A 12422-nucleotide genomic window follows, 5' to 3' on the forward strand; every position below is an offset into this window, starting at 1 on the left:
TCTACTGTTGACCTATGTCTGAAGCTTTATCTTCCCTGTCCTTCTGATACATGTCCTTTACACATTTTTCTTTGACTTCCTGTAAGCTCCATCTTCCCTGACTGTCCAAGGATCCAGTCTGAGTTTTGGGCTATCCACAGCATGACCAAGTACTGTTTCTTTCCATATGTGCAGGTCTTTGCTTTTCTAAGCCAAATGTGATATTATTGTTGGAACAAGGAAAAGAGCCATGGATGGTGAAGAGAGAGTTCACAAATGGCTTGTGTTCAGGTGAGTGAAGAGGAATAGGCAGGAAAAAACCTTTGCAGGTGGGATGGGGATGTGGCTCATTGGCAGAGCATTTGTCTCGCATGTACAAGGTCCTGGGTTCCATCCCCAGCACTGAAAAACAACAACAAAAAAAACCTTTGCAAATGACAGCTCAGTTTGATTCAAAGAAATCACCTCTTCATTATTATTTGTGGGCCTACTCTCACATGTTCTAGGGCTTAATAGAAACTTGGGGCCTTCTAGGATGTTCTCCCACATGTGTTATTGTTAACTCTCCTTTCACACTTTGCCCTCTTCTTTCTTATAACTTGTTTAATATTCTCTGAGTCCTGTTTCGTTTCTGTTTCATAATCTTATCCTAGTCTTTTCTTTTTCTTTTTCTTTTTCTTTTTTTCTTCTGGCACTAGGGATTGTGTCCAGGGCTTCACATATGCTAGCTAGGCAAGTGCTCCACCATGAGCTCTATCCCCAGCCCTCCTCTTCCAGTCTCTAAAAAAATCTTTCTCAAGCTGGGCACAAACCTGTAATCCCAGTGACTCAGGAGGCTGAGGCAGGAGGTCTGCCAGCTCAAGGCTAGCCTGAGCAATTTAATATGACCCTGTCTCAAAATTTAAAAAAAGTAAAAGGGGGACTGGGGTTGTGGCTTAGTGGTAGAGCACTTGCCTAGCAAATGTGAGGCACTGGGTTCGATCCTCAGCACCACATAAAAATAAATAAATAAATAAAAAGGTAGTGTATCCCTCTACAACTAAAAAATACTTAAAAAGGAGCAGGGGCTGGTGGAGGTTTAAATCCCCAATACAAAACAAAATGAAACAAACAACTTTTCCCGATTTTGAGCCATTCAGATAGCCCTAAATGAAGTACCAGGTTCAAATCCTGCCTGAAACTTACATGCCAGTGAAATTTTAGGAATATTAATTAACCTGTGCTTTTTAAAAAATATATTTTTAGTTGTAGATGGACACAATACCTTTATTTTATTTATTTATTTGTATGTGGTGCTGAGGATCGAACCCAGAGCCTTACACGTGGTAGGCAAATGCTCTACCACTGAGCTACAATCCAAGCCCTTTAACCTGTGCTTTTTGTTTTATCATCTCCAAAATTGGATAGTACTTTTTAAAAAATATTTTTAAATTGTTGATAGACCTTTATTTTATTCATTTATTTGTATGTGGTGCTGAGAATTGAACCCAGTGCTTCACACATGTGAGGCAACTGCTCTACGACTGAGCCACAACCCCAGCCCCCATGAATAGTACTTTTAAAGTGCTTTGAACAGTGGGACTGGGGTTGTGGCTCAGTACACGTGTTCAATCCTCAGCACCACATATAAATAGACAAATAAAATAAAGGTATTGTGTCCATCTACAAATAAAGTGTGTGTGTGTGTGTGTGCACGCGCGCGTGTGGTTTGAACAATTCCATCTTATAGTATGAACTCAATAACTATTAGCTGCTATTAATAATAGTAGTTTCCAAACTAATTTTTTCTGAATGATCACTTCATTTACCTTTAATCAACATTTTTGAATTTTCATTTTAAACAGGGTTTGAATCCTATTCCCCAGCTCACTCCCCAAGATGCTCAGGTGTTATTTGTATGTATAAATAATCAAACAATTAACAGGCTAGTAGCAGAAATATGATATAGCTATAGAACAACACATATGAAGAGAAAACTGACATCAAAGAAGCTCAGAGAAAAGGTGAGAGGCAGAAGAGTACAGGTAACTGTTAATGAAAACAGAGGTCAGCAGCTAGAAAGCATTGAAGGGAGAAGAGACTAAGAATTTAGTATTGCAATGTAGGAAGGAGTGTCAGATAGACATAAGAAACAGGTCAAATGAAAGACTAATGTTCATTGTAAACATTCTGTCAACTCCATTCCCCAGGTCACTTCTCAGTTGCCTCTACCCAATCCTTTATGTCTTTGATCAATTTTCTAAGAAAAAAACTTTACTATGTAACTATAGTTTCAAAGGACATATTATTAAATTTCGTTGATTAATATTATTAGATGAATCACACAAATATACATTATCACATGTATATAGTTTAAATAATAGAAAAAAAATCTATTTACTACTACTATGTTTTCTTTTGTGGTACAGGGAATTGAACTCAAGGCCTTGCACATACTACACAAGTATTCTACCACTGAGCTACAATCCCACCCCTTTTTATACTTTTATTTTGAGATAGGGTCTTGATAAGTTTCCCATGTTGGCTTCAAATTAGCAATCCTCCTGCCTCAGGCCTTCTGAGTAGTGGGGATGACAGGCATGCACCACTATGCTCGGCTCCACCTAACTGCTTCTTAGCTTGAGAGAAAATGGTCAATGCCATTGCAAGCCCTTGAGGGCCTCTTTGTAATGATACATGACTCCTCTACCATGGCCCATCCCACCCTCACTGGGTATCCATTATCTTATGATTTTGCTTATCATGTCCTGGCTTTTCTTTATAGTTGTGAGATCCTAAAACAAAATGCACACGTGTGTGTGTGTGTATGTGCATGTATACATATATATATATATATATATATACATTTACACACACATAGTATGTTTTCTTCCATAGAAAGTTGGGAATGGGGCTGGGGTTGTGGCTCAGTGGTATAGTGCTTGTCTCACATGTGTGAGGCACTGGGTTCAATTCTCAGCACTGCATATAAATAAATGGATAAAATAAAGGTCTATCAACAACTAAAAAATGTTAAAAAAAAAAAAAAAGTTAAGAATATACCAGTGAAACTTCACATCACATACAACTGCAAGAATGGGAACCTAATTAGAATAAGTTATACTCACACTCTACTGTCATATAGATCTAAAAATAAATAAATAAAATCTCAATAATGAGAGTCAGAAAAAAAAAGTTGAGAATATAACTGGGTGCAGTGGCACACAGCAACTCGGGAGGTGAGGCAGGAGGATCGCAAGTTTAAGGCCAGCCTCCACAGCTTGGTGAGACCCTGTCTCAAAAAATAAAAAGAATTGGGAATAAAAAAGTTGAAAATATACAGAGAGAGATAGAGAGAAATATAAATAGTATATTTATGCATAGTATATTTTCATATATATATATATATATATATATATATATACTGAGTATATATATTCTCAACTTTATGTATTTATTTATATTTATATTTATATATCCTGTATGTATGTGTGTGTGTGTATGTGTGTGTGTGTGTATATATATATATATATATATATATATATATATATATATACACATTCTTTTTATAGATGAAAACATTCTATGCATGTGATTCAGTGACCTTTTTTCTTTCATAATTGAAATTATGTCCCTGAGATTTAATCCATGTTGACTTTTATAGCTGTGGTCCATAGATTTATTTTTTTAATTTATTTTTTAGTTTTCGGTGGACCCAACATCTTTATTTTTATTTTTATGTGGTGCTGAGGATCAAACCCAGCGCCCCGCGCATGCCAGGCAAGCGCCTTACTGCTTGAACCACATCCCCAGCCCAAATTGATTGATTTTTAAAAAAATTTTTAGGGCTGGGGTTGTGGCTTAGCGGTAGAGCACTCGCCTCGCACGTGCGAGACCTTGGGTTCGATCCTTAGCACCACATAAAAATAAATAAGTGAAATAAAGGTATTGTGTCCAATTACAACTAAAAAATAAATTTAAAAAAAATTTTTTTTAAATGTCCTCCATTGTGGATTTTATCCACTGATGGTCAATTCAGTTGTTTACACTTTATATTATTATAAATGTTACTTCTGTGAACCTTATACATGACTGCTGGTGTACACATGCTGGAATTCATGTAGACAGTGTAGCCATGAATTTATTAGACAATGCTTGTACTAATTTACATTTCAAAAAGTGGTGTATGAGAGCACCCATTGCTCAACATTCATAATTTGTGAGTTCAAGATTTTTTGCCAACCTGTTAGGTAAATAATATCCCTATACTTACAATTTGATTACTAAAGATATAGACCATCTTTTCCCATTTATAATAGCCATTAGGATTTCTTTTTTTGTGAAGAAGTCATTTGCTCATTTTAAGGAAAGTGTTTGTGTGTATGTATGTGTGCACGTGCATGTATGACAATACATATATATTTTTCTTGTATATTTGTAGTTCATATTTTTTATAATAGTTTTAAGAAATTATTCTTAGGTATGTTGTGAGGTCATATAAATATTTGAAATTTGTCATCTAAAGATTTTTGTTATATATTTAGGCCCATGATCCAGTTGGGATTGATTTTTGAGGATTATTTGAAGTAAGAATTTAATTTCTGTGCCTTATGAAAAATCAATGTCCTAGATGTTTATTGAATAAATGATCTCTTTTTGCCTGTGGTTCTGAATGTTACCTTGTAATATATCAAATTTTACTATATTTATGTGTGTGATTTTGAGCTTCATCCTATTCCATTTTAAGTACTACATTTTTTTATTTTTAAAATTTTTAAAAATTTATTTATCTATTTTAATTTGTTATAAATGACAACAGAATGCATTTCAATTCATAGTACATATATAGAGCACAATTTTTCATGTCTCTGGTTGTACACAAAGTAGAATAACATCATTTGTGTCTCCATTCATGTACTTAGGGTAATGATGTCCATCTCATTCCACTGTCTTTCCTACCCACCTGTCCCCTCCTTTCCCTTCCTTCCCCTTTTCCCTATCCAAAGTTCCTCCATTCCTCCCATGCTCCACCCCCCGCCCCATCCCCACTGTGGATCAGCACCACATATCAGAGAAAACATTAAACATTTGGTTTTTTGGGATTGGCTTACTTCACTTAGCATAATGTTATCCAACTCTATCCATTACTTGCAAATGCCATGATTTTATTCTCTTTTAATGCTGAGTAATATTCCATTGTGTATATAAAGTACCACATTTTAAAAAATATTTATTTCTTTTTAGTTATAGGTGGACACAACACCTTTATTTTATTTTATGTGGTGCTGAGGATCAAACCCCGTGCCTCATGTGTGTTACTCAAGCACTCTACCACTGAGCCATAACCCCATCCCTAACCCTAACTTTTTTTGTTTGTTTTGGTACTGGGAACAGAATCCAGAGACACTTTACCACTAAGTCATATCCCTAGTCTTTCTTATTCTTTTATTTTGAGACAGGGTCTTGCAGAGTTACTCATAGCCTCACCAAGTTGCTGAGGCTGCCCTTGAACTTGTGATCCTGCTGTCTCAGCCTCCCAGGCTGCTGGGATTACAGGTGTGCACCACCACAGCTGAGCATAGTTTTTGATATATGTTCATTTGATTAATTTCATTGACTGTTCTGGACAAATCTTATGTGTACTTAATGATTTTTTTTTTAATTCAGGGGCTCTTAACCACTGAGCCAAATCCCTAGCCCTTTTTATATTTTATTTTGAGACTGGGTCTGGCTAAATTGCTTAGACTCTTGCTAAGTTGCTGAGGCTGGCTTTGAACTTGCAATTCTCCTGCCCCTGAGTCCTGAGCTTCTCATATTTCAGGCATGTACCACTGAACCTGGCTTTATTTTAATGTTATAATTTATTTTCTCTTATGAAGTTATACATTAGAACATTGTTTTGTTGTGTTGTATAGATTTATATTTGTCATTTTCTTTTTTCACCATTCTATCCCAGAACTTTTTGCAAAAGCAAATTATTTATAAATATTTTAGAGGCATATTATTCATATAAACTATTTTGCTATTGTTGTTATTGCTTTGTTCATTTGTTTTGTGTGTTGATTTTTCTGTCTCGCATACAAGAACAGATTGATAGATATTAATCTCTTTAGAAATATCTTTCCAGGGGCTGGGGATGTGGCTCAGGGGTAGAGTGCTTACCTAGCATGTGTGAGGCACTGGGTTCAATTCTCAGCACCACATAAAAATGAATAAATAAAATGAAAGTATTGTGTCCATCTACAACTAAAAAAAATTTTAAGGTCTTTCCACACATTTCTGACTTTTGTTATTGATATTAAAGAAGTCAACTCTCATTAATGTCTTATTCCTTCCTACTTTTAAGAACTTTCTTCTCTTGCCCTTGTTATTCTATTTTCAGTATTGTATCTAGATATAAATTTGTTGTTTGTTTTATTTTATTTATGCTGGGGATAAAACCCTATAGTTCATACATGATAAACTACGAGGTCTGCCACAGAGCTATACTCCCTAGTCCTCTTTATATTTAACTGTGTTTGGGATTTAATATGTTCATTCACGTAGCATATGTCCGAATTTCTTCCCCTTTTAAGTCTGAATTAAATTTCATTTTATGTGTATACCGCATTGTTTATTCATTCATTGTTGGATACTTTGGTTGCTTCCACCTTTTGGCTAGTGTGTAAAACACGGTTATGAATGAGTGTAGAACTGAAGTAGAACTGTTAGATTCCCATGATATTCTATTTCTAATTTTTTAAGAAGCTATCATACTGTATCCCATAGTGGCTGCACCATTTTACATTCTTACCCGCAATGCACAGGTATTCCACTTTTCTCCACATCCTCACCAACTTTCTGGTTTTGTTTCATTTTGTTTTAATAGTGGCCATCCTAATTGTGATTTTGGTTTGCATTTACGTAATGATTAATGATGTTGAATATATTTTCAAGTGCTTGTTTGTTGTCTATTTGAATATCTTCTTTGGAGAAATGTCTATTCAAGTCCTTTGCCTATTTTTGAACTAGGTTTTTGTTGTTGAGTTGTAGGAGTTCTTTATATACTCTGATTATTAATCCCTTATCTGATAAATGATTTGTAAATATTTTCTTCAATTCTGTTACTTGCTTTTTCACTTTCAAAAGTTTTAGATTTGAAGGCTGGGGTTGTAGCTCAATAGCAGAGCCCTTGCCTCGTATGTATGAGGCACTGAGTTTGATCCTCAGCACCACATAAAATTAAATAAAGGTATTGTGTCCATCTACAACTAAAAATATATTTTTTTTAAGTTTTAAGTTTTTAGTCCAATTTGTTTATTCTTTTGTTGCCTTGCTTTTAGTGTTATATCGAAGAACTTATTGTCAAATCTGATGTTATGAAGTTTTTCCCCTCCTTCTTAGAGTTTTATAGAGTAGGTCTTCTTTTTTTCATTTTGAGTTAATCTTTGTATACCTTGTAAGGTAAGAGTCCATCTTCATTATTTTTCATGTGGATACCCAACTTTCCCCAAACCCATTTGTTGAAAAGAGTGTCCTTTCTCATTGAATGGTCTTGGTTCTCTCGCAGAAAATAATTCAACCACATATGTGAGGGTTTGCTTCTGGGTTCCCTGTTATATTCCATTGGTTTGTATGTCTGTAGAACACTATTTTAGTTACTGTACCTTTGTAGTAAATTTTGAAATCAGAAAGTGTGAGACCTCTGACTTTCTTCAGTTTTTCACCATTGTGCTATTAATAATTCCTTCAGATTTTCTATTTCTAGAAAAAGATTGTTGGAATTTTAATATGGATTAAATATATATATATATGTATATATGCACATACACACACACACACGTGTACATTTTGTTTTAGGATCTCACAACTATAAAGAAAAGCCAGGACATGATAAGCAAAATCATAAGATAATGGATACCCAGTGAGGGTGGGATGGGCCATGGTAGAGGAGTCATGTATCATTACAAAGAGGCCCTCAAGGGCTTGCAATGGCATTGACCATTTTCTCTCAAGCTAAGAAGCAGTTAGGTGGAGCCGAGCATAGTGGTGCATGCCTGTCATCCCCACTACTCAGAAGGCCTGAGGCAGGAGGATTGCTAATTTGAAGCCAACATGGGAAACTTATCAAGACCCTATCTCAAAATAAAAGTATAAAAAGGGGTGGGATTGTAGCTCAGTGGTAGAATACTTGTGTAGTATGTGCAAGGCCTTGAGTTCAATTCCCTGTACCACAAAAGAAAACATAGTAGTAGTAAATAGATTTTTTTTCTATTATTTAAACTATATACATGTGATAATGTATATTTGTGTGATTCATCTAATAATATTAATCAACGAAATTTAATAATATGTCCTTTGAAACTATAGTTACATAGTAAAGTTTTTTTCTTAGAAAATTGATCAAAGACATAAAGGATTGGGTAGAGGCAACTGAGAAGTGACCTGGGGAATGGAGTTGACAGAATGTTTACAATGAACATTAGTCTTTCATTTGACCTGTTTCTTATGTCTATCTGACACTCCTTCCTACATTGCAATACTAAATTCTTAGTCTCTTCTCCCTTCAATGCTTTCTAGCTGCTGACCTCTGTTTTCATTAACAGTTACCTGTACTCTTCTGCCTCTCACCTTTTCTCTGAGCTTCTCTGATGTCAGCTTTCTCTTCAAATGTGTTGTTCTATAGCTATATCATATTTCTGCTACTAGCCTGTTAATTGTTTGATTATTTATACATACAAATAACACCTGAGCATCTTGGGGAGTGAGCTGGGGAATAGGATTCAAACCCTGTTTAAAATGAAAATTCAAAAATGTTGATTAAAGGTAAATGAAGTGATCATTCAGAAAAAATTAGTTTGGAAACTACTATTATTAATAGCAGCTAATAGTTATTGAGTTCATACTATAAGATGGAATTGTTCAAACCACGCGCGCGCATGCGCGCACACACACACACACACACACACTTTATTTGTAGATGGACACAATACCTTTATTTTATTTGTCTATTTATATGTGGTGCTGAGGATTGAACACGTGTACTGAGCCACAACCCCAGTCCCACTGTTCAAAGCACTTTAAAAGTACTATTCATGGGGGCTGGGGTTGTGGCTCAGTCGTAGAGCAGTTGCCTCACATGTGTTTTGGGAAGTTTTGACATCTTAATATTAAATCTTCTAGTGAATGAACAGAGGATGACTTTCCATATATTGGTATCTTTAATTTCTTATAGCAATATTGTTTAATTTTTAGGATGTAAGTATTTCACTTCCTTAGGTAAGTTTATTCCTTATTTCTTCATTTTCTTTTCAGATAATTTGTTGTTAGTGTCTGAAATGCACCTGTTTTTGTGTATTGATTTTGTATCCTGAAACTAAGCTATGACTCCAGCTCTGCTGAATTCTTTTATGGGTTCTAGTAGTTTTTTGGTAGAATTTTAGTTATTGCTTACCAACTCAGGTGCCTTTAATTTCTTGATCTTTCCTCATTGCTCTAGCTAGGACTTCAAGTACTGTGATTTAATAAAAGGGACAAAGGAGGCATTCTTGCCTTGTTCCTGATCTTGGAAGAATATTTTCAGTCTTTCTTTATTGAAAATGTGATCTGTGCTGTGAGGTTTTCAGACCTATACAGCTTTTATTATGTTTCAGAAGTTTTCTTGTAGTTTTTGGTTTGTTGAGAGTTTTTACCATGAAAAGTTGAAAGGATACAAAGGGTTGTTGAATTTTGTCAATTGTTTTCCTTCATTAATTGAAATGATCATGTGTTTTCTTTCGTTCTGTTATTATGGTGTTTAATACTGATCAGTGTTCATATGTTGAAACTTCCTTATGTTTCAGGAATGACTCTCACTTTGTATTGTATAATTCTTTCAGTATACAGTTGAATTCCGTTAGCATTTTGTTGAGGATTTTTGCATCAGTATTCTTACGAAATACCAATCTATGGTTTTCTTAATAATATGTTTGGCTTTGGTATCAGGATAATGCTGACCTCATATAATGTGTTTGGATATCTTTGCTCTTCGATTTTCTGTTTGAAGAGTATTGATATAAACTCTTTTTTGAATGTTTGACAGAATTCATCAGGTAAGCCATCTGATCCTAGCCTTTTCTTTGTTGGAGATTTCAAATGATTGACTCAGTCTCCTTATTTATAGTAGTGTTGTTCAGGTTTTCCATTATGTTATGATTTTGTTTGGGTTTGAGCTTTCAGGTATTTGTCCATTTCATTCAAGTTACCCAGTTTGCTGGCATACAGCAATTCATAGTACTGTCTTGTAATCCCATCTGTAAAAGTGATAGTAATGTCACTGTTTCTGATTTTACTTAGGTCTTCTCTCTTTATTTTTTTTCCTTAGTCAATCTAGCTAAAGGTTTATCAGTTTTGTTATCTTTTCAAAACATAGCTCTTGGTATATTTGTATATTTGATTCTTTTTCAGAGTATTTTTCTTCCTGAAACATAAGGAAGCTTCAACATATGAACACTGATCAATATAAAACACCTTAATAATAGAATGAAAGAAACCACATGATCATTTTAATTAATAAAGAAAAACATTTGACAAAATTCAACAACCTTTTGTTTTTTCTCTCTCTTGCCTTCTCTCTCTCTCTCTCTCTCTCTCTCTCTCTCTCTCTCTTTCCTGGACCTAGTTATTGAACCCAGGGCCTCTTGGATGTAAGGCAAACACTCTCACTGATCTACACCCCTCTACCTTTTAATTTTTCAAGGTTTTTTTTTTTCTTTTAGTAAAGAGGATTTAACTAAGATGTGCTTTACTACTAAGCCACATCCCCTAGCCCTTTTTATTTTTCATTTTGAGACAGGGTCTCATTTCCTTCCACTTCAGCCTCCTGAGTTGCTGGGATTACAGATGTGCACCACCACGCCTGACTTGATTTTGCTCATTTCTTGTAAAGTTTATTTCTATCGAATTTTCCCCATTTGGTGATGGTGTTGTCAGTGCTAAAGGTATCTTCTTAATGTTAATTATTTTATTTTTAAATTTATTCTAAAATTGGAAAATACATTTGTATTAGATAAAAATGTAGATGTATAAACAATAACCTCTCCCATAGCCCTTATGTTCTATTATGTGCCCTCTTTTTAAAAATCATTTGTGGGTTTTATCCAAACCACCACATAAACAAAATTCATTTTTTTTTCCAATTTTTTTTTAGTTGTTGAGGACCTTTATTTTTATTTATTTGTTTACATGCAGTGCTGAGAATAGAACCTAGTGCTTCACACATGCTAGGCAAGTGCTCTATCACTGAGACACAACCCCAGCCCACAAAATTCTTTTTAATAACTACTTTTATTTTTATTATTACTATTATTTATTTTTGACATTCCTTATCTAATATATTTTAATACCTTGTTTTTTATGTTGAAGTATATTTGATTCTTTTTCAGAATATTCATGAAACAAGTTGTTATACCTTTATTATCATGAGGTATTATTGCAGTCCTGACTCCTTTTTGTTTACATTTGCCACTTCTCTTTTGCTGATTTCTTCTCTTTTCCTGTATATATTAATGTTGGGAGTGCTCTAGGGTTCATTCCTTGCTCTTTCCTCTTCTCTTTATCTACACTCATTTTTTCAGATACATCTTTAAATACCATCTTATATGCTGACAACTTCCAATTTTAAATCTCTAGTCCACACTTACTTCTTAACTTCCAGCATCATGTGTTCATTTGCCCACTCTAAAGGACACCTTAAAAACATTTAAAACTGAACTCCAGATCTTTCAGACCTTTTTGCCCAGACCTGCAATACTCATATCACCATTGATAGCTACTCTATACTTCATTGCTCAGATCAGAAACTTTGAAATTATGCTTGATTCATCTCTTTCTATCACATGTCGTATCCTGTCTGTCAGGATATCTTCTTGGATCTACCTATAAAATATACTGAGGATCTTACCACCTCTTCATACCTCCACTAATATCTATCTGGTGTGAATGGCTATCATCTCTCACCAGAATGACTCGAATAGGTCTCCTTACTTCTCCCCTTGTTTCCTACCTTACAATAATTTCGTAATACAGCAACTGCCCACAGAACACTCCATCTGACTATTCAGAGCAAAATGCCTATAAAATTTAAATAATCTGGTCACCCTTTACCTCCTAGCTTCATCTCCTACTACTCAGTCCTTTCTAGCCATACTTCTAGTGTGAAAAGGAGTAGTCCTTCCCACTATTCCCTGAATACACTAGGTATGTTTCTACTTTTACATCTTTTTAAACTGGTTCTCTCTTCTGCACAAAATGTTTTTTTCCTAAAAATATAGGTGACTAATTTCTTTACTTCATTCATATCTTTGCTTGAATGTTAACTTATGAATTATTATCTTTTGGTACCATGGAGTGAACACAGGAGTGCTTTACTACTGAGCCTCATCTCCAGCCCTTTTTATTTTTTATTTTGAGCCAGTCTGACCTTGAACTTGCCATCCTCCTTCCTC

General features: G+C 34.7%; 1 protein-coding gene across 4 annotated transcripts in view; it reads left to right on the forward strand.

The window, feature by feature from the left end:
- Positions 1–12422, forward strand: part of Znf570 (zinc finger protein 570) — a 60678-nt gene that overhangs the window by 7829 nt on the left and 40427 nt on the right. For 3 of the 4 annotated variants that reach the window (XM_046440242.2, XM_046440236.2, XM_058577635.1), the window contains exon 4: positions 175–270. The exons of the other annotated variant lie outside the window; for it this stretch is intronic. In XM_046440242.2, coding sequence (XP_046296198.1) covers positions 175–270 — 96 coding nt within the window. The remainder of the gene's footprint in view (positions 1–174; positions 271–12422) is intronic. 4 annotated transcript variants of the gene reach the window in all.

This window comes from Marmota monax, unplaced genomic scaffold (assembly GCF_021218885.2).
Source record: "Marmota monax isolate L192 unplaced genomic scaffold, Marmota_monax_Labrador192_F-V1.1 WCK01_AAM20220418_F8-fsc00228, whole genome shotgun sequence".
NCBI classification, from domain to species: domain Eukaryota; kingdom Metazoa; phylum Chordata; class Mammalia; order Rodentia; family Sciuridae; genus Marmota; species Marmota monax.